General features: G+C 41.8%; 1 protein-coding gene across 19 annotated transcripts in view; it reads right to left on the bottom strand.

Annotated features, from left to right (window-relative positions):
• Nucleotides 1-22,518, bottom strand: part of LOC102156193 (maestro heat-like repeat-containing protein family member 1) — a 74,841-nt gene that overhangs the window by 49,806 nt on the left and 2,517 nt on the right. For 11 of the 19 annotated variants that reach the window (XR_005379720.1, XM_038576424.1, XM_038576422.1 and 8 more), the window contains exons 2-18: nucleotides 20,018-20,148; nucleotides 18,885-18,991; nucleotides 18,450-18,572; nucleotides 17,385-17,544; nucleotides 16,342-16,449; nucleotides 15,638-15,792; nucleotides 15,126-15,266; nucleotides 8,958-9,056; nucleotides 8,304-8,382; nucleotides 7,646-7,756; nucleotides 6,573-6,646; nucleotides 5,587-5,703; nucleotides 5,095-5,139; nucleotides 4,077-4,221; nucleotides 1,558-1,601; nucleotides 635-794; nucleotides 67-119 (exon numbers count right to left, since the gene is read on the bottom strand). Coding sequence is in view for 18 of the 19 variants with exons in the window: in XM_038576424.1 (XP_038432352.1) it covers nucleotides 67-119; nucleotides 635-794; nucleotides 1,558-1,601; nucleotides 4,077-4,221; nucleotides 5,095-5,139; nucleotides 5,587-5,703; nucleotides 6,573-6,646; nucleotides 7,646-7,756; nucleotides 8,304-8,382; nucleotides 8,958-9,056; nucleotides 15,126-15,266; nucleotides 15,638-15,792; nucleotides 16,342-16,449; nucleotides 17,385-17,544; nucleotides 18,450-18,572; nucleotides 18,885-18,977 (1,707 nt within the window). In the remaining variant the exon portion in view is untranslated. Of the gene's footprint in view, nucleotides 1-66; nucleotides 120-634; nucleotides 795-1,557; nucleotides 1,602-4,076; nucleotides 4,222-5,094; nucleotides 5,140-5,586; nucleotides 5,704-6,572; nucleotides 6,647-7,645; nucleotides 7,757-8,303; nucleotides 8,383-8,957; nucleotides 9,057-13,271; nucleotides 13,302-14,852; nucleotides 14,891-15,111; nucleotides 15,267-15,637; nucleotides 15,793-16,221; nucleotides 16,315-16,341; nucleotides 16,450-17,384; nucleotides 17,545-18,449; nucleotides 18,590-18,884; nucleotides 18,992-20,017; nucleotides 20,149-22,518 lie in introns of those variants that run through there. The other 8 variants (XM_038576413.1, XM_038576416.1, XM_038576423.1 and 5 more) reach the window with 8 other exon arrangements.

Here is a 22,518-nt window from a genome sequence, read left to right on the forward strand (position 1 = left end):
CCTCAGGGTCCTGAAGAGGGAAAAGAAAGCAAGTATGGAGAAAGGTATGTCTCTTAGAGTACACACCTGGAGCAGCCTGTCCTCCCACTCCTCCTGATTCAGGTTCTTCTCAGTGTGATCTAGGAAAGGAGAGAGTATGAGGATCTGCCCGACCAGAAACCCCGTTAGGGAGAAAGAACCAACATTTAAATGCTATTCCAGGGGCTTTATGCCCATAATCTCATTTATTTTTCATCATGACCCTACAAGATAACTGTTCTCCCACTTTACAGAGGCTCCAGGAAAAGTAGGACTTTTCAAAGGTCAGACACACCCAGCTGCCAGGTTTTAGAGTAATGATACAAATCTGGGTCTCTCTGGTTCCAAAGCCCACACTCTTTCCTGATCTTCTGCCCACAAGAAGGGGGTGTTCTGAGACCTCTGGAGTCACAGAACTCTGTATTTCATATCTGCTCAGTGCAGAACATGGTCCAAATAAGCAGACCTATCCAAATGGCATCTCAGAAAGACAGAGACTGATCCCAGTTCTCCTCACCCCAAGGAAGATCCATTCTGCACCTTGGGACTTCATCTTTTCTGGAGTGTGCCCCACTGCCCCAGCTCCATTCCTCCCACCTTTCAGCCAACACCTCACCATCCAGTATCTGCAACATCTGGGGGATCTTCTTCATCCACAGCTGGCCCACGCTCGAGTTGATAATGGGGTGCAAGGAAGTGATAGGATGCAGGGCATATAGTAGCCTTAGAGAGCTTACACCAAACTCCCCTTCTCTATAGGGCTTCACAGAAAGCACCTAAGAAACAAGAAAAGTAAACAGGAGGCAGAGAAAGGATTTAAGGAAAGAGAAGGAAGAAAATCAGAACAAATCCATAGAATGGTAGAGCTGAAGCTTAGACCCTTCCCATTCTTTTCCACCTGTGAGGTCCTACATGTTTTGCAAGATGCTCTCAAAACGTTGCCTCCTCTCTGACTCCTGAAGACCAAGTCAGACCCTTGCTCTTCCAAGATCCCATTGCAATCCGTGTATTCCTCTAACATCTATCACACTGCATTATGGATAGTTATGGCCAGGCTTGTCTTCCGCACTAAGACCATGAACACTTCAAGGGCAGTTCTACACCTTGTCTTTCCAAGTGTTCATAATGTCTAGAAAATAATTTCTGGGTAAACACAGAAACTCAGAACACACTTGCTGAGAAAATCAGAGATCCAGAAAGGCATGTGGACTTGTCCAAGATCAAGAGAGAACAGATCACAATAAGGCCACATAGGAGACAGGCCAGGCCTTCCCCCTTACCCTATCTTACCCTTGCCCTATCTTCAGGCCCCAGCACTATGCTCCCAGTTCCCTCCTCCAGGCTGTTTGGCTTTGATCACCTCTCCCCAAAGCCCCTTTGATCTTTGGCCCCACTCTTTATTCCATACCCAGCACAATGCCTGGAATAGAATAGTACTCAGTTATTCGTGGAATTAGGGGATGGATGGATAGATGGATAGATGGATGGATGGAAGGATGGATGGATGGGTAGTATTCATCCTGTACATTCATCACTTACCACAAGATGAGTCAGGAGTTTCTGTGGGGAGATGAATTGGGTAGCTGAGTCAAAGAGAGGATAAAAGAAGAGGACAGAGTCAATGCCAGCTCCAGAATGCCCAACCCCCAACCCACCCAGCAGCCCACCATCCATTCTTCAGGGGAGGAGAAAAAGCAAAATGGAGAGTGATTATTGGTGCCATTACCATAGGGATTGTGACATTATGACTTAGCCTAAAACCAAACCATTTTCAGTATAAAATACATGCACACACACACAACCCTTACACCTGTCAGAATGGCTACTATCAAAGACAAAAAAAAACAAGTATTGGCAAGAATATGGAGAAAAGGGAATGCTCATACACCATTGGTGGAAATGCAAACTGATGCGGCCACTGTGGAAAACAGTACGGAGTTTCCTCAAAAAAACTAAAAATAGGGAAGTCTAGTTGGCTCAGTGGTTGAGCGTCTGCCTTGGGCTCAGGTTGTGGTCCCAGGTCCGGGGATAAAGTCCTACATCAGGCTCCCTGCAGGGAGTCTACTTGTTCCTCTGTCTGTGTCTCTCTCTGTGTCTCTCATGAATAAATAAATAAAATCTTTTTTTAAAAAACCCCTAAGAATAGAAATCACATATGATCTAGTAATTCCACCAGTGGGTATTTACTCAAGGAAACAAAAACATTAATTTGAAAAGATAAATGTACCCTTATGTTTATTGCAGCACTATTTTTTAGCACTGTTTTTTTTTTTGAAGATTTTATTTATTTATTCATGAGAAATACACAGACAGAGAGGCAGAGACATAGGCAGAGGGAGAAGCAGGCTCCTCGCAGAGAGCCTGATGTGGGACTAGATCCCAGGACTCCAGGATCACACCCTGAGCCAAAGGCAGACGCCCAACTGCTGAGCCACCCAGGCGTCCCTACAGCACTATTTATAATAGTTAACAGGTGGAAGCAGCCTGTGCGTCCATCAATAGATGAATGGATAAAGAAGATGTGGTGTGTGTATACACACACACACACACACACACACACACACACACACACAGGCACTGGAATATTATTTGACTATAAAAAAGAATGATATCTTGCCGTTTATGACAACATGAATGGACCTAGAGGGTGTTATGCTAAGTAAAAGAAGCCTGACAAAGAAAGATAAATACCATATGATTTCAATTATATGTGTAACCTACAAAACAAAACAAATGAACAAACAAAAATAGAAATAGAATCATAAAAACAGAGAACAACAGGTGCTTGCTAGAGGTGAGGGATAAGCAAGATAGGTGAAGGGTCATAAGAGGTACAAACTTCCAATTATAAAATAAATAAGTCATGGGGATGAAAAGTATAGAATAGGGAATATAGTCAACAATACTGTAATGATACTTATGGTGACAGATGGTAACAACACTTATCATAGTGAGCATAGAGTGATGTATAGAATTGTCAAATCACTACACTGTACACCTGAAACTAATAAAATATTGTATGTTACCTATGCTGCAATAAAAAAATGTTTGTTTTTTTTTAAAGATTTTATTTATTTATTCATGAGAGACAGACAGGGAGAGAGAGAGAGAGAGAGAGGCAGAGACACAGGCAGGGGGAGAAGCAGGCTCCACACAGAAGCCCGACATGGGACTCCATCCCAGGACTCCAGGATCATGATGCTCTGGGCCAAAGGCAGGCACTAAGCCACTGAGCCACCCAGGGATTCCCAAAAAAAATGTTTTAAGTAAATTGAGAGACTAGGGAAGAAGGGCACTGTCCCGCCAAAGCATGGTAAATGGTCACTACTTGTGAGTGCATTCTATTATTAGTCTGTATTTTGAAAGAATTTCCCACTATTTTGAGAAATTGTAATCACATTTTATCGAATATAGCCTTTCATATTTGAAAATCCTAGGTGCATCTTTTAAATGTTTATTGTTCACATTGATTATAATCAGAACTCTCAACACCGGGAAAGTAATTGGCTACCTTTCCTCCTTTTAAACCCTAAGAAAGAATGCTTATTTTCCAAACACACAAGCACCACCCCCAGTAATGTGCCAGACAGATTTCTTCACCCCAACTCTGACTCCTACTAGAGCCGGAGGTCAGGGATGGGGTGAGCACAAAGTGAGGCTCAGAGCTGGGGTGAAGGAAGAGCTAAGGGTCAGGAATGCCTCTGTACACATTACTTTGTAATTAACAACCAAGCTCTTCTATCTCTACTCCAGTGTTTCAAGACGAGGAATAAAGGCAAGAAGGATTTGTGTCGGGGGTTGCTCCCTCCCAGAGGAATCCCCTTTTCATCCATGTGAAGGGCCAAATGGCATCAAGCATCTGCCCCAACCCTTTGCTTTCCTCTTCCACCCTGGCCCAGGCTCATAGCCATGGCCTCCCCCCCGCACCCCCACCCCACAGCAGATCTGTACCTTCTCCCCACACCCATTATCACTTTGAGTCTCAGCCTGCCTCCCACTCTACCCTCCTGCCTGTGGCAACTGGCCCCCTCCACAGTCTCCCCCACCTGTGTACTTACGGCTCAGGTGGAAGCTGCTGAGGTAGGGCACCTGGCCCCGGGACCGGGCCCTCAGAGCCATTTTTGTAGCTGTCTTACTCAGCAGCACAAAGGCCAAGGTGTTGCTGGGTTGGCACGCCAAGGTGATCAGTTTGGGCAAGGACACCTGGCAGATGTGGCAAGAGATTCAACGTCAAGCTCCAAATCAGCCCCCACCGTAAGTTCTCCAGCCCTGTGGCTTTGTCTTCCTTTCCCAGAGGGTCATTTGAGACCTATGAGCACAGCCTATATCCCATCCCATTCATAGTTCCCCTTCTCTCTCACCCTCTCTTCCTTTTTACTTCATGTTGGCAAAACATAACCAATGTCCTAATTAAAATTACAGCAGGAAGGATATGATCAAATAGAGGGGCTTCTTGAAATTTGGAATTGTGTGACTTGTAATCGCTTCCACTAGGGAACATTGCAGGGGCAGAAGACATGGTAGTGGTCAGGACACAGTTTGCCAGGAGGGAGAGGAAGTCTCTGGGAAGAAGAGTAAATCACAGCTGTCCTTTTCCTCCCACGGCCCCTGACTCAACTCTGACCCATACAACAACTCATAGGAGTCTCCAAGAATCCTTAGAGGTTGCCAAGAGGAGGCAGGGTGGATAATCACCTGCTGGTGTTTTGTTTTGTTTTGTTTTGTTTTGTTTTGTTTTGTTTTGTTTTGTTTTGTTTTGTTTTGTTTTGTTTTACAGGAGAGCAAATTACTCAAGATTTTATAGCCAGAAACTGGCCAAGCAGGACCCAGGCTAAGGCTTCCAGGTCTACTATCCAGTGATCCTCTGCTCCACTGAGCCACTTTTCAGAGGAGCCCCAGGCAGTTGAGTGGGAACAGATGGAGGTGGGGAGCATGCAAAGGACAGTACGGGGGCTAGACGGAGTGGGGGATGAGGAGGGCCAGGCAGAAAGAATGCAATCTGGGGATCAAGGTAGTGATCTGGGCAGCCCGGGAAGGAGGAAATGGAGAGGCTTCTTTGACTCTAGCTGTTTGTACCATCTGTAGGATTTTGGAACACAAAATTTGGATGTCCTCTTCATTCTGGAATAAGAAAAGGAAAGATTTACTATATTTTTTAAAGATTTATTTATTTATTTATTTATTTATTTATTTATTTATTTATTTATTTATTTATTATAGAGAGAGGGAGAGAGAGAGAGGCAGAGACACAGGCAGAGGGAGAAGCAGGCTCCATGCAGGGACCCCGACGTGAGACTCGATCCCAGGTCTCCAGGATCACACCCTGGGCCAAAGGCAGGCGCCAAACTGCTGAGCCACCCAGGGATCCCCAAGAAAAGGAAAGATTTAAATCTGAAACCAGTGCTAGCTGAGTCTTCTGGTACAAGGCCTCCACTGACTCAGAGTTTTAGATGCCAAAGCTCCTTCCCACTGTGCCAACCATGTCCTTTTCTTCTTTCCCTTCTGCTCCCAAGCCTACCCTTCTCTTGCTCCCATCCTCTGATCACTCCCAGCCTGGCCCCTGCTCACTGAGCAGTCAGACTCGCTGAGCCTGATGACATAGTTGATGATGAAGTTCCCCTGGGGCAAGGCCAAGTAGTCATGCTGGCCCAGCATCTCAATGAAGTTCAGGAGGGCCTTCTGTACCTGTGGGGGTGAGATAGGAAGACACATCAATATGGCCCTTCATGTTCCAGGTGAGAATGCAGAGGACCAGAGCAGGTGAGGGGTATCTTCAAGGGACTCAGATCTCCCAACTTCAAGCCCAGTGTGACTCTTCACCAGCCACTGAACCTGACCACCCTACTCCAGTCTGAAGTTCTAGCCCATTTCAGTTCCTACCATCCTCCTGAAGAACTGTAAGCACTGATATTGCCCACACCATAACTAAGATAAGAAATTGGCAGAAGGATTGGGTAGGGAGAGATCAGAGTTCAGGAAAAGTTCTGGCCTTCATAGAAAAGCCAGGAATGAATCCCACAAGTTCTAAGGACCTGGCCTTCAAGATCTCAGTCTCTCTGCCAACCTGCTGAAGATTTAGGACTTTTTAGGGATGATGTCATTGTCCACTTGGCACCCTAAACCACTGCTCTTCTCCTCCCTGTCCTACATGATTCAGAGCTGGGAGCCTGTCTCTGATGCCTCCAATGCTGGCAAAGCTTGTAAAAAATATGGCTTCTCAGACCCCATCCTAGATATGACATTTGAGGTCTTCCCTCTCCAAGTAAATTGAATTTTTAGGGAGCAGAATTAGTATTCTTTAGAGCTTTGGGTCCCCACTGACAAGCCTCAGCAAATAAGTTGGAACTACCTGTCCACTTCTTAAATCCTCCTCAGGCTCTGAAAAGCCCAAATGGAACTCATGGGGAGAGTGTGAGGCCAGGAGGGGGTTAGTCAGGGGATTCCTTACCTCTCTCCTCATCCACGAACCACTGTCCCCTCACCATTTTACCCAAGTTCAAGGTCTCAAGAAAGCAATTACCCTCCCAGCCCAAACATTCAGCCCTTCTGCTCACTGGTTTGAGATCCTCCTGGATCATGATTATCACTGAATGCATCACTTCACTCTGCAGTTGCTCTGTCTGGGGCACTAGAAAAAAGACACATGCAACTGGGGATCAGTTTCCTCCCACCTCCTCTGTTGTTTGAGGAGGCACAAGAAGACAGACAGGTGGGAGGAATTTCAGGTACTGTCCTGGTCTTCAAAGGCCAGGTAGAGACCCCAGAGATTATCTCCATCACCCCTCTGCTTCAAACCAGACTAAAGAGTGACCTAAAAACAGGATTTTCATCAAGCTGGCATAGGAGCCCCAGTCCTTTCTGGCATCCTGTGACTGCCTACCTCTCCAGTCAAGCTGTTCCCCCTCCCCGTAAATCTCGACCTTTAGAACTATGACCACTGCTCTTCTTTTTGTGAATTCCCTCTCCCAACTCACCATTATAATCTCTTTCCCTGCTCTGAGTACATGTCCTACACAGAGCCCATCCCATTTCCTGATTGACCCCCTCTATATTCCAATTACACATAACTATGGTCACATTTAAACAACTTTTCACATGTTTTCTTGCATTGTTTCACTGTCTGAACACCCTTATATTCCCTACTCAGTAGCAAACTGCTTGAGAGCAAGGACTACATGTCATTTAAGTGTTAATGTGTAGTGCCTTGCATTGTGCTAAGCACACAGCGAAGGTTTGGCAAACACTTGATTGGAGTCGAAGCTTATTCCCCAAGATAATAATCATAGGCTAATCCATTATAAAACTGACTGCATAGTGGGAGCTGGTCTAAGCACCTCACGTATATCTTCTCATTTAATTTTCACTAAAAACCCTAAAGGTAGGTATTAATATTACCTCCATTTTCAGAGCTATTTTCAGGTGAGAAAATAGAGGTACCGACTAAAAGCAATCTTCCCCAGTTTGCACAGCTAATAAGAAGTGAAGCCAAGATTTATACCTATTGAGTTTACTATGAGTTTGCATTAACTTTAAAACTGTGCCTTTAACTTCCACATGGGACTGTCTCCTAGCAAAAAGAGCTCTCATAGGAAAGAAGATTCCCAGGACCAGGCCAATTCCCACTCACCTTCCTGGAACACATGCATGAAAACTTGAAGGGCTGATACTATCTTGGCTGGATCACTGGTTTGCATGTTCTTTCGTATTAAGGGTATCACCTGATCGTTGTATAACTGGACTATCAGAAGGGTGCAAATACAAGGGAATCAAGGGTATGTTTAAGTAGCAAGTGGTAAGTAGAAGTAAATCATGCTTATAGCAAATCATGATGCCATGAACTAGATAGATTAGGGTCCTTTAGGTTGGAGAAAAGAAGGAGGAAAAAAGAGAGTCAGCGTTTGTCTAGCATTTACCATGTCCCAAGCATGGGGCCAGATACTTTCCCTGAGCTGGGCCCTATCTCTCCTCGCCTGCTCCACCCTGGGCCCTCCCATAGGTCAGCACACCTCTCCTGATTATCAGTGTTGAAAAATTACAAGATCACCTTTCTAAGCTGGAGATCAGTGAAGGAGAAAGGGAAGCCAATTTAGGTGAAGGGACTGGAGCTATGTCTATACCCCTGGAGATTCACTGTGTTTCAAGCAAAGCTCACACAGATTACTTTGCATCTTGTCTAGAAAGATGGAAGCCCCTTATGGGAACCTAGGTCCCTGCTCCAGTCCAGGGACTGTGATCCTGAGTGCCCACCCACACAAATACCTGGATTTAGAGAACTGTTAACTTACTCAGGTTGTAGAAAGACCTCAGGGCAAGGCTGTGGTTCTGTACAGAGAGAGAATCTGAGTCCTTGACTGTTTCACTCAGCTGTGGGGAGACCAAGGCCATTAGATCTGGGAGGACTGAAACTAGGGGCCATGGGTGTGGATCAGGAAACAAACGCATGCATCCGTGGAAGGGATGGTGCTTAGCCATAAGGGAGGACAGGAAAACAGAACCAGGAATCCACATTCCCAGCCCCAAAGGGAAGAAGACAGTGGCAAACAAATTAAACATAAAGAAAGTAACACTTTTTTACAAAATGTTCAATTGTCCTCTTCCTACTCTAGGCTGCAATACAGAGGGCCTGACATTTCCCACAGGCATGATAGAGTAGTTTGAACGTTCTGCCCTTTAACCAGAGATTAGGGGGAGCAACAAAAGTCTGTGACCTTCAAGAAATACACAGAATGTACCCAATTTACCTCATGGAGAATATCCCAGTCTGTGCCCAGAATCTGGGTATTTACTTGTTCCAGAGAAACCTGAGATGTGTATGGTTAAGGTCACCATGTGAAAGATACCTGCATTTGTGGAGGTTGTGACCTGGGCTAGGGTAGCCATCACCTCCAAAGAAGAGAGAAAGAGCAAGCCCAGGATTCTTCTAGCCCCACAGCACTCACCTGTTCGAACAGCATGCCTATAATATTTTCCAGCTGGGATTCCAAGTTTATACCTCCATAGCCACTAAGAGCCAGAGCCTCCGTAAGTTGGCAGATACACTGTGTGCATAAGGACAGAGTAAGCAGAAGTTAGCCCAGACTTTCCACAGCCTCAAAAGAAATCCTCTGTCCTCACAGCTTCTCTTCAAGGATGGCCCCAAGTCATCAGAGTTTCACACTGTGCTCTTGGACCTCCCCCAAAAAAGCTCAGGGTCTAGTTCTTTCATAGCCAAATATAGCCATCAACCTGCCCTTCCACTTTGCCCGGTAAGCTACACTTATTTCCAAATAATCTCATTATTACACAGAAACCTTTAGGGCACTTCATTTCAAGTATTGGCTGACTTCAAAGGAGCAGGATAAATTAATCATCGCCAAAGCAAAAACTGGTTTTATGGTTCTGTGACTTTCAAAATTCTGAAAACCAAGTCTAAAAGTCTGTTTCTACTTTCTACCTAATGGATTCTCTTATTTTGTGGGTTCTTTTTATTGCTGGTATGAGAGTTCTACAAATAACCTTAGTTTTCACATGTGTAAACACTCCATTTGATTTTCTTAAAACAGGTTTATTGACAATTAATTGACACACAAAAAATTGTACATATATATAGTGTACAATTTAATAAGCTTTGATAAATGTATAAACTTATGAAGCCATCACCACAATTAACATAATGAACATATCCACCACACCTAAAGTTTCCTCTTATATCTTTGTAATTCCTCCTTCCCTCCCCTCCCAGGACCTTTCCTTTCCCCGGGTGAACACTGACTTGCTTTCTGCCATTACTGACCTATCATTTCCTTTATAAGAAACTGCAAAACTGTTTTCCAAAGTAGTTTGCCAATTTAATCCTAACAGATATGTAATAGCATCTCATGGTGATTTTGAATTCCCTAACGTCTATACAATGTTGAGCAACTTTTCCTGTGCTGACTTGACATCCTCATATCTTCTTTGGTGAAGTATATATTCAAGGTTTTTTTGCCCACTTTTAAAATTATTTGTATTGGGTTTTGAGGGTTCTTTATATATTCTGGATGTCTACGTGATTTGCAAATATTTTCTCCCAGTCTGAGGCCTGTTTTTTCGTTCTAATAGTACCTTTCTAAGAACAGAAGTTACTCACTTCAATGAAGTCCACTTTACTCATTTGTTCTTTTATGGATCATGTTGTGGCTAAGATATCTTTGCTTACCCCCAGTTCACACAAATTTCTCCTGTTTCCATCTAGAGCTTTGCTAGTTTTAGGGTTTACATTTAAATATGAGCCATTTTGAGTTAATTTTTGTACATGGTATGAGATGTGGAATGAAGTTTATCCTTTTGTGTATGGATAACCAAATGTTCCAGCACCATTTGTTGAAGAGACTATCCTTTTTCCAAAGAATTGCCTTTTCACCTTTGCCAAGAAAATCAATTGACAGTAAATATGTAGCTCTATTTCTGGAATCTCCACTCCACTTATCCATTCATCTGTCTTAATGCCAGTACTATAGTCTCCATTGTTGTAGTTTTATAAGTCGTTCTTCTTTCTGTAAACTTTTTTGGCTATATTGGGTCTTTTGAATTTCCATATGAATTTTAGAATTAGCTTGCTAGGATTTTGATTGGGATTGCAATGAATCTGGGGCACCTGGCTGGATTAGTTCCATCAGTGGAACGCATGAGACTCTTGATCTTAAGGTTAAGGGTATAAGCCTTATGTTTAATATAGAGTTTACATAAAAATGAGATTTAAAAAAAGTATTGCAATGAATCTGCAGATCAACTTGGGAAGAATTGATACCTAATCAATATTGGATCTTGGTACGTGAATACTGCATATGTTTCTATTTATTTAAGTCTTCTTTAATTTTCCTCAGCAATGATTAGCAGTTTCCAATGTACATGTATTACCTATCTTTTTTCAGATTTATTCCTAAGCATTTCATATTTTTATACAGATTATCATGTTACCTGTAAATAAAGACAATTATACTTCCTTTCCAATCTGTGTGCCAATTGGGTCAACTTGTTTGATAGTGCTCAGATCTTACATACACTTTCTGATCATCTCTCATTCTATCAATTGTTGAAGAGGGATGTTTAAATCTCATTAGCTATAACTCTTTGTTATTTTAGTGGTTGCTACAGGGTTTATAGCATATATTTTTAACTTATCCCAGTCAATTTTCAAGTGATATTACATGATTTTATGTACACTAAGTATAGGTATACTTACACTACACTTTGTGCTATTGTTGTCATATATATATATTTATATATTTTAAAGATTTTATTTATTTACTCATGAGAGACACAGAGAGAGAGGCAGAGACACAACAGAGGGAGAAGCATGCTCCCTGCAGGGAGCCAGATGTGGGACTCAATCCCTGTTGTCATCCCTGTTGACATCTCGATCCCTGTTGACATCCCTGTATGACAACTCGATCCCTGTTGTCATATATATATATATATATATATATTAAAGATTTTATTTATTTACTCATGAGAGACACACAGAGAGAGGCAGAGACACGACAGAGGGAGAAAGGGAGAAGCAGGCTCCCTGCAGGGAGCTAGATGTGGGACTCGATCCCTGGACCCCAGGATCATGCCCTGAGCCAAAGGCAGACGCTCAACCACTGAGCCACCCATGCATTCCTGTTGTCATATATTTTACTTCTATCTGAAATAAACTCCACACTACATTGTTATAACTTTTGCTTAAATAGTTACCTTTTAAAGAGATTTTTTAAATAAGGGAAAATATGTATTTACTCACACAGTTACCATTTCTGGTTCTCTTCATTCTTTTGTATAAATTCATAATTCCATCTGGTATCATTTTCCTTGTGCCTGAAGGACTTCTTTTAACATTTCTACTGAGTCTACTGGTGATGAATTATTTCAGTTTCTTTATATGTGAAAAAAATTTTTTTCATTCATTCTGAAATATATTACCACTAAGCACAGAATTCTAGGATATAGTGTTTTACTTTCAGTACCTTGAATTCTACTATGTTCTCGCTTCCATTATTTCCAATGAGAAATAGGCTATTGTTTGTTTTTGTTTTTGTTTTTACTTTCTGCATTTAAGATTTTCTCTTTTTCACTGGTCTTGAGAAATTTGATTATGGTATGGCTTGGTGTGGTTATTTTTATATTTCTTGTGTTTGGAGTCCACTTAGTGCCTTGGAAATGTGAATTTATCATTTTATTCAGATTTGGAAATTTTCAACCACTATTTCTTCAAATATTTTTTTCTGTCTTTCCCCTTTTTGGTGGGACTTTTACTAAACATAAATTAGGCTGCTTGAGGTTGTCCATATCTCACTGAAGCTTCTTCCTTCTCCTCCTTTTTATCACTGTTTCATTTTGTATAATTTTTATTGCTATGTCTTCAAGTTAATCAATCTTTTCTTTTCCAATCTAGCTTTCAAACCTACAGAGTTACAGTTATAATACCTTTTTTAATGTTCTTGTCTGCTATTTCTAACATCTGTGTGAGTTCTGGGTCAGTTTGGGTTGATTTTTCTCCCTATTATAAATCAGTTTCCCACACCTTTGCATGCCTGGTGATTTTTTATTTAAAGCCATTCGTAGTGAATTTACCATATTGAGTGCTGGATATTTTGTATTCCTATACTCTTGAATTTCTTCCAGGATGCAGTTACTTGGAAATAATTTGATTTGGGGTGGGGGTCTTGCTTTTAAGATTAGTTAGACCATAACAGTAGTCAGCCTGTTCTTAATTTTGCCCTACCTTCTCAGTATTTGACCCAATGCCTGTGAATTATAAAAGCTTCAGGCTGATTGGTGGGAACAGGCACTATTCCTGGTCCTGTGTAAGTGCCGGCTACTGTTCTCTCAATTCTTTGTTCTTTTCCTCATCTGAGACAGTTTCCTCACATGCATGTACTGTTTAATATTCTGCCCTGTAAACTCTAGGTGCCTTGGCCTCCTGGATTTTCATTGCCATCTTGTAAACTCAGGAAGTCCACCAGACTCTTTCTTGAGTTTTTTCCCCTATGCCACCACCTGGAAATTCTCCTAAGAAAATTAGGTGGGGCAATAGGGCTCACTTCATTTCTTTCCTGATCCTCAGGAATCACTGTTCTTTGTTACCTGATGTCCAATGTTTTAAAAACCATCATTTCATATATTTTATCCAACTTTTTAGTTGTTTCAAGCAAGAGGGTAAATTTGACCCCAGTTACTCCATCTTTACCAGAAGCAGAAATTCCTCCACTGGGTTTTGGATATTCAACATTTCCTTTCCTTTCGTATACCTGATGGATTCCCATCACGGCCAGCTCGTTAAAATAGAGTTGGTTAGTGCTGGTTGATGTCCGAACAAAATTATGCTATGGACTGACAACTATCTTGATTCTTAATCACCATCCCCTGGAGTGAGAGAGGAGGAGGAGGGAGAAGGGGAAAGGGGGTTGTCAAAAACATTTCCACCGTCAGCCAAGATGGAGGGTAGACTATCCACCTACACAATCTGCAGACTGATAGTTGGGATACAAATTTCATCCTCTAACTGGCTAATTGGCTACACAGAACAAACCTTTGTTATGAATTCATAGACCTTACTCTAGGCAACACACAGACATGTGCCAGGAGGGAGAGTAAACAAGAGATTGTGTGGTTGGTCCACTAATACGCAAAACTTAGAAAACCTATGTGAGAAAGGTCATCTCTTTCTCACGAGGAAAGTGCATTTGAGGTAGTGGTGCAATGGTAGACTGCAAACTGTAGTCCCTGGAAACTCGATGCTAAGGAGTGTTGCACTATTTAAAAAAAAACATTCCTCATCTTGGAAATTCACAAATGCACATTAGCATATTTAGCAACCCTGAAAAATATGCCTCTCAGATGCCTATTCTGAGGTGCATAATTGACCATTATCTCCAGCTGTCATGCTCTAAAATCCATTACTGTGTTAAAACTGAAGCCAGCTCCCCACAGGTTTCTCCCAGCCAGTGACGGAGTATGGCAGCCCATTAAGGCAGGCCTACTCCTTCAAGACATGGGACTTTTCTGATGAGTGACTTTAGTTTAGTGACTCCCTGTTGGCCTTACTGAAACTTTCTTAGAATTACACTGTAGGGGTGCCTGGGTAGCTCAGTGGTTGAAGGTCTGCTTTTGATTCACGTCATGATCCTGGGGTCCTGGGATGAAGTCCTGCATGGGGATCCCTGGAAAGATTCAGCTTCTCCCTCTGCCTGTGTCTCTGCCTCTCTCTGTGTGTCTTTAATGAATAAATAAATAAAATCTTAAAAAAAAAAAAAAGAACTACACTGTAATCTAAGACCTGCCTCTCTTTTCCCCTACCCTTCCTTTCCTCTTTCCCTTTCTCCTTATCAAATGTCAGACATACATCACAATCTGATGGCTCCCAACTTCCTCTGGCTCCCTCGCAGTTTTCCCTATTTTCAATGTTCCTTCAATAAATATCCTGCACCTAATCCGTGTTGGTATTTGCTTCTTGGAGGACAAGACTAGCCTACATATTGAAGGCTCTAAGAAATCCTACATTTAAGATATTTAAGACATTTAATTCTAATGCAGTATTTCCCACCCGTTTTACTAAATAACACAGCTTGTTTTTGTGGAATACCCATTAAAAGTTGGAGGGAATTTGGTTTAAGGAATGCCACTCAAATGGAAGAAGGACTGAAATAACGATCAGAAATTTTGGGTTCTAGTTCTGCTCCTAAAAATACGTAATATTAGTATAATAATTCTAAGGTAGGCAGAATTCTCTGATGGCCACCCAAATTCCAGGCCCCTTCTCCCAGTTATTCAATTAAGGTGTTGATATGAAGGGACTTTGCAAATGTAATTAAGGTCCCACACTAGCTGACCTTAAAACAGATTATCCAGGTGGGCTTGATCTACTCTTATGAGCCATTTAAATATGAATCTAGAGGTCAGAGACAAGAAAGAGAGATTATTCAAAAGGCTAGACAAATTCAACGAATATGCATAGTGAAATTCCAATAAAACCTTATTGTACAAAAACAAGCTTCAGGCTGGATTTGGCCTGTGGGCCATGCTTTGCAACCCCAGCATTAACTACTCAATAAATGTGGAAAACATAAATTAGTTAAATTATCTTCTCACCCCATTCCAATCACCTGAGAAATGTAGAAAGGTACCACTTTTGCAGATATCAAAGTCATTAACCATCGGGTTAACCGGTTTACTTGGTTCTTGAGTTTGGATGGTGGCATGAGGAAGAAGAGGTGGCCAGTTATCACCAGAGCTTGCTCTGTCACCTGTGCCCAAGGAGACATAACAAACTTGCCTCAGCTCAGGGATGAAGGCAAGACAGTTTCTTGGGGGCTTTTCCTTATTCATCTTTGTATTCCCAGAGCCTAGCATAATGCCTGCCTAAGAGTAATAATCAGTAAATGTAAATTGCTTAATTGCATACTTAACAAATATGTGACTGGACAGTAGCATTTTCTGACAGTATCCTTTTCTGGAGAATGGGAAGAGGAGCCTGAGGAAAATCACTCTTCTCTTTTGGAAGAGCCATTTAAGTTATCCTTCCACCAGTAAGTACACAGACATGGCCCTGCCCCATCTTTTGCTCAAGACTTACTCCTTCAGTGATCCATCCAACCCCACTATCTCCAACTCCCACCTTGTTGTTGCTCTTCAGGGACCAACGATTGAAGAGAAGCCGGAGGGTGAGGTAAGCCTTGAGGGATGCTGCCTCTTGTGTGATGTCCATTATTTCATCTTCTTTAGTACCCAGATCCAGATGTTTCCGGACACTGATAACCAATGCTTTGAGCACTGTGAGGGGTGCAGGGAGTTTGAGCTGCCCCTCCCCATTTTCCTCCCCACGAAGGGCAACATACACACATATGGGCATAGTCCTCTCATCCCCACCCTGAAAGGGTTTATGGTGCCCTATGGCGGGAAATGCCAACCCATTCACCACCTCCCCAACTATCTTTCCTATCTGACCACACATAGTCCACCCAGAAGGGGAAGGGAAAGTGGTTGAGGATATCAACACCCACAGCATCGCTATCAAGCCTGGTCCTTGCTCCACACCAGGCTAAGAAGTCAGATGGAGAAGAGCAGCTGCTAACACCTGGCCTGCTCTCAGCCTTTCCTGTCCCTTCCTAGCTTTCTGGGATCCTTATTCAGGGATTTTTGTTCTTCTTTCCTCCCTCCCTGATTCCAATGGACTCTTCCCCAGACCCTTCTGACTCTTACCATGACATATTGCCAACATGTCAGCCTCCGTTTGGGCCACCCTCAGAAGGCGTAGGATATATTCCCATGTGATACCAATATAGGGGGCTGCACCTAAGAGGGAGAGCATAGGAAAGGTACCTGTATGCCAGGGAGGGGAGCATCCTAGCCTTAGTGCAGGAAACTTTATAGATTGGGTCCAGGAGGCCTGGTTTCTGATCCTAGCTCTGCCTTCAGAGTCTGGGCAACCTGGAACAAGTTATTTAATTTAACTGAGTTTCAGCTTCTTAAACTGTTAAACAGGAGTACAGTTCCTGATGTGACTACTGCACAGGGCTGCTGGGAAGATTAAGCTCAATACTAGATGTTAGTAGAGCATACACATGCAAGGTATTGGTACACTCTCTTCTAGGGACCCTTAGGAAATAAAGAGCTATGCTGTCTGAAGTGGATGTGAAACTGTTTGCCTTGACTAGATGCAAACAGGAGACATGTTTCCAGCTTCTCTTGTTGTGTCCTCTGAGCTTGCTGTGCAGCCCAAACCACAAGCCTTGTCATTTTGAACCTAATTCCCAGAGGGCAAACTTACTCCCCTCTGGCTCTCTTTGGCCCCAGTTCCAAATGATAAAGAAAAGGTGGGTCACTGCCACTAGCGCACTGACTTGACTGTTTTTTTCACACTTTGTGACTGGGAGAGGGGAGCAGAATGGGTAAGAGAGCCACCACCATCACCAGTAGCCACCAGGACAGAGTTTGTATGGTGATTCTCTGCCTCATCCTGCTACTCTATTACCTTCCAAGCCTCTAATCAAATTCAATACTGCAGGTTCCCTTAAATAAAACACTCTTAGCTTCCTCCTTGCCTCTCCCCACCACTGTTGAATGGGGCTTTCTATTCTGCCTTCTATCTCCACCTGGAGTCTTCTTTTCCAGCTCCACAGTCGCTCATGCCCTTATATGTCCTACTATGCCATTCTTGGTCTCCAAAAACTCCCTCCTGAGTTCCCAGCAGCTCAACAAGGATCCTAGTTTGTCCCCCTCCCACCTACACATAGACACCCATGACTGAACTAAGTGGAAATGTCCAGTGAGAGAAATCAGGAGGATAAAGCTAATCTAGAGCACATACAATGCCCCCGCCCCCTACTGCCCCTGTCCTCTTCTCAGACTAACTCATACTATACCCTGGAAGAAGATGAGTCTCCCCACTGCAATCAGGAGGCAATTTGGGGGCAGGTTGTTGTGCCATCTGTCCCACAATTTGAAGATGACTATTCCTGGAGACTGGAACCCCAGAGCCGTTAGGATCCCAGTACATAACTCCTCCAGTTCTCCCTGTGGCTTCTGGAAAGAGAAAGACTAACTGTTCCAAAGCTAATCCAAGATGAGTGCCATATCTTCTGAGAATCAGCTTTGGTCAATAAGTGATTATTCTCCATTTGGAAAGCAAGAGCTCACCTACCACCCTATCCAATATATACCTTCCCAGTGATGGAGGGCTGGAGCTTCCTAGAGTGTGCAAAGGACGGGTGGACAAGAAATGTGCAGTCTCTGTGTTAGGGTAGAAGTGGGGATTGAAGTTCAGAGCACAAGATTCCTCTACAGCAACAAGTGAATCATCAGGAATGTGAATGGATAAATTATGGAAGCAACTTTGGAAGTCCTTGGCAGGTCAGGAGTTTTGATCAGAAGACAGGCATGCCAAGGAAGGCAGGTACACCAGAAAAAAGATACCTCATAGGTAGGTAGTTAACCAAGAAAATAAGAAACCAGATTAACCCAGTGTCAGGAAAGTAACTATAAAGTATAGGTAGGAATCATGAATGTTCAGTCTAAAGATGGGCTAACACACAGGTAGGTAGATTCAAATAGTTGACTAAATAGAGTGAGATGATTAGTTGAGTTGCAATAACAAAGGTTACTGCCTAAGGTATCCTAGGATACACTCTGAAAACCAGGTCAGACTTTGAGCCCAATAACCCAAATCCTTCCCCCCTTTCCATCTCACATCTCCTACCTCATCACTTTACTTCACCACTGTATCTTCTAATTCTGTCTAGGTCACAATTCTTGAGATATCCTCAGAGTGCTAGATATGGACTCTAGCAAACTGTTTAGAAACAAAACACTCATATCCCAGATACCACTTAGTTTTCAAGTGCCATCATCCACCAGAAAGAACTCCTAGGCTCAGACCTGGGATGCTTTTTTCCCCCAAAGCCCCCAGCCCAGAGGCACATGCTCCTCACCATTGTTCTCAGGTAGTCAACGATGGTATCTGTCACTTTCTGGCATAGTGAAGTTGCCATCTTGTTATTTAGGATTTTGACTTTCAGCAACTTGAGAGTTTGTAAGACATTATCTGTTGACAACTATAGGAGAGAGGAGACTCAAGAAGAAAGAAAGGTTGAAGGGTAAAGATAATAAAGAGAGCAATGATCCCTGGTAGAAAAAGGAAGGGAGTAGTGAATCTAGGAAGAGAATTAAAGCTGGATCAGGGATTAAGGGGATGGAAAAGGTATATGGATCAGAGTAGGGACACAGGAATTAGACCTGGAGCTATGAATGGATTGAACCAAGTAGTGCTCAGCTGACTGGTAATTTTTCCCACTCTCCTGGCACAATGAGTGTATACCCAACCAGCTACCTTGATGGAGCCAGTAAGATGTCTGAGATGTCCTCACCTGATCAGCAACTTGGAGTGCTTCCATGATGTCCTCAATGTTCTTTCCTGAGATACCCCATTCTCTGTCAGTGATATCTGAGGAACCTACCATAACTATAAATATCTCTGTAAGAAATAAAGAGGGTGAAGAGCGGGAGCTGTTTCTCTCTTGCTATAGGTATTTCATCAGAGGTGGGTATCATGGTACGACAAAAACATTCAAAAAATATTAAGAATGAGAAGATACAAGTCAAACTTGTATTGTTTGACTCCTGACTCAGAGTCTGCCACCCCCCCCCCCCATTAGCGATATATTCTTAGGCAATTTACTTAACTCTTGGAGACTCTTTTTCTTCATATGTAAAATAAATATATTAAAAATTAACATAAGAGGAACACCTAAGTGGCTTGGTCATGATCTCAGGATCCTGCAATTGAGCCCTAAGTCAGGTTCCATGCTCAGCAAGGATTCTCTCTCTCCCTCTACCCTCTCCCTGCTTGCTCACTCTTTCTCTAAAATAAATAAATACATCTTTTAAAAAAAAATTTGCATGAGAGCCAAGAAAGATGAGCTATGTGCTATTAGGTATCAGTTCTCAAGATTTCAGCCTGTCCTTTGGATCACATCTTTCCCCTTGAGATCATAAACTGCCTTCTATGGGTAAAAGTTGGATAGAGATTTGGTGTAGGGGAGTGCTTGTCCATAACACTATGAAAAATTGATTACTATAAACTACAAACTTATACTCTAATGACATACTCATAGTCTTGGTTAATAGTTTTCAGAGCAGTCAGATAGAAAACCAAACCAAAACAAAACAAAACAAACCAAAACAAAACAGAAAACTGATTTAGTCTAAGTTCAGTCTATCTACTACCAGCAAGGATGGATGATTGTTTGATTGACTGATTTATATGTTCTGGTTTGTCTTTACTAAAGATATTATTTAACATGCTTTACTTACTTTACTAATTTATAAAATGGTCATCATTGTGGTAGTGATAGTAGCAGTAGTAGTTGTAGCAGTATCTAACTCATAAAGTTGTCAGGAACATTATACGAAATAATTTATGTAAAATAGTGCCTAGCATATAGTAATAACTCAGTAAATACTGATTATTATTCTCAATTAGAAACTGTTGGCACTCTACCTGAATCCACAGCATCCCCGTATGTCTATAGGAGAAGAGCTCTTTATTGTCATTTTAAGACCAGGTACTGGACATTAGATCAGGGTTGGAGGTAGCAAATGAGACAACCAAAAAAGCAACTGGGAAAGGAACTGTATTGTACAGAAGGGGAGAAAAAGGGGAAGGAAAAGAAATAGAGAGATGTTACTTAAAATGAACAAACCCAAATTCCCAAAGACATGTAGAAATCTAGTGCTGTGAAAGATAACATAACAAAATCAACAATTGGAACAGGAAATTACTTCAGAGGAGATTAATTTTGTAAAACAGTCTCTCAAAGATGTAAATAAAATAATAGTAATGATAATCATTGTTGCCAACCTCTTCCTCCTCCTCATCATCAAATGAATATGCATAGTATGTTTAAAAAAAGGGAAATATTGGGGGCACCTGTGTGACACAGTCAGTTGAGTTTCAGAACCTTGGTGTTGGCTCAGGTCATGATCTCAGGGTCATGAGATTGAGCCCCATGTTGGACTCCATGCTCAATGTGGAATCTGCTGGAGATTCTCTCTCCCTCCCCCCCTCCCACTCATTCTCTTTCTCTCACTCAAATAAATAAATAAATCTTTGAAACTGATTGTGTAGCTATGGAGAAAAGTTATTCAAGTAAGTTTTAAACACAATATTCTAAGCGTGTGCCCTTAATGGGATATATCCTAAAGGAAAAAAAAAAACCTATAAAGAACTTGAACTTTACTTAATAAGTTTGTTATTGGTAGTGTCATTGGAGATGTAGTTCTGAAACTATTGTGTATATTGTAGTAAATATACTATTTTTCAGGAAACAGGATTGTTACCATGGAAGAAGGTAGATGCAAATATGGAATGGGAGACCATGATGCTCAAATTTTAATTAATTTTAAGTAAATTAAGTAAGAATTCATGATTTAAAGTATTCCGTCCACCGAAGAGGCCCAGAAGCAATGACACCCCAATAGCAATGAGCACACCTGCTACCCAGACCTACTTTCTACATAACATTAATACCCCATTTTGTTTTTAAGATTTTATTTATTTGAGAGAGAGAGAGCTCGAGCATAAGGTGGGGAGCAGGAGAGGGGCAGGGGTGAGAAAGAGGCAGAGGCAGACTCCCTGCAGGGCAGGAAGCCTGACTCAGGGCTCAATTTCATGACCCTGAGATCATGGTCTGAGCCAAAACCAAGAGTCTGATGCTCAACTGCCTGGGTCACTCAGGCATCTCTATACCCCACTCTTAAAAAAAAAAAAAAAAAAAGGAAGAAACCTTCTTGGAGAAATGGCTGATTACTGATTGGGAGTAAGAAAAGTACAAGACTGGTCTCTATCTTTTTGTGCCAGAAATAGGGAAGTGCTCAAAAATCCAATGGGTGTACATTAAAAATGCAGAAGATCCAGATTAAAGAGTTCTCTCACTAGCCAAATGAGCAACAGTTTGAACATCAAAAAGAATGATGATAATAGATTTAAAACCCATTAAGTAAAAAAGAAAGAATAAAGAAAAAGAAAGGAACACATGGGCCCAAATTGGAACTAATAAATGCATGGTAATTATAGTGGTGGAGGAGGGATTCCATTTTTTTTAAATGCCAGCTAATAAATATAGAAGGAATGATAGAATTAGAACTATAGATGAAATAATTGATATAGACAAGAAAGTTCAATGGAACAAGATATTAACATGGCCTCAAAGCATCACTATATATATTATGCATTAATTACAATAGGAAAAAAGCATTTTTACCAAGAGAGATCTGATGGATAACACCTTCACCAAGTGATCAAACTTAAAATCACCAGTAAAAGAACTGACTGATATCATGTGCTTCCTGACAGTGCAATGGGAAATATATATCACCATGCTTAGTATTTTTGCTCACTAAGTTTAATTTATTTTTTTTAATCTTTTTTTTTAAATTTTATTTATTTATGATAGTCATAGAGAGAAAGAGAGAGAGAGAGGCAGAGACACAGGCAGAGGGAGAAGCAGGCTCCATGCACCGGGAGCCCGACGTGGGATTCGATCCCGGGTCTCCAGGATCGCGCCCTGGGCCAAAGGCAGCCGCTAAACCGCTGCGCCACCCAGGGATCCCACTAAGTTTAATTTAAATCTAAAATGAGGACACAATCAGTCAAATCCAGATTATAGGACAGTCTATAAGACAACTAAAGACAAAAATAGTTATAAAATAGGTATAAAATAAATAAGTCACAGAAATGGAAAGGCAGCAGCATAAGGAATATAGTAAAAAATGTAGTCAATAATGCTGTATGGAGACAGATAGTAACTATACTTACTGTAATGAACATTGTACAATGTATAGAATTGTCAAATCATTCTGCTGTGCACTTGAAACTAATATAACATTGTATTTCAACTATAATTCAACAATAAAATATTTTTAATTAATGGTTATCTTGGGAGGGAGTAATGAATAGGAAGGATCACAATAGGGAGAGCTGGCTGGTGGAGACACAGACAT

Source organism: Canis lupus, chromosome 27 (assembly GCF_011100685.1).
Source record: "Canis lupus familiaris isolate Mischka breed German Shepherd chromosome 27, alternate assembly UU_Cfam_GSD_1.0, whole genome shotgun sequence".
NCBI lineage: Eukaryota > Metazoa > Chordata > Mammalia > Carnivora > Canidae > Canis > Canis lupus.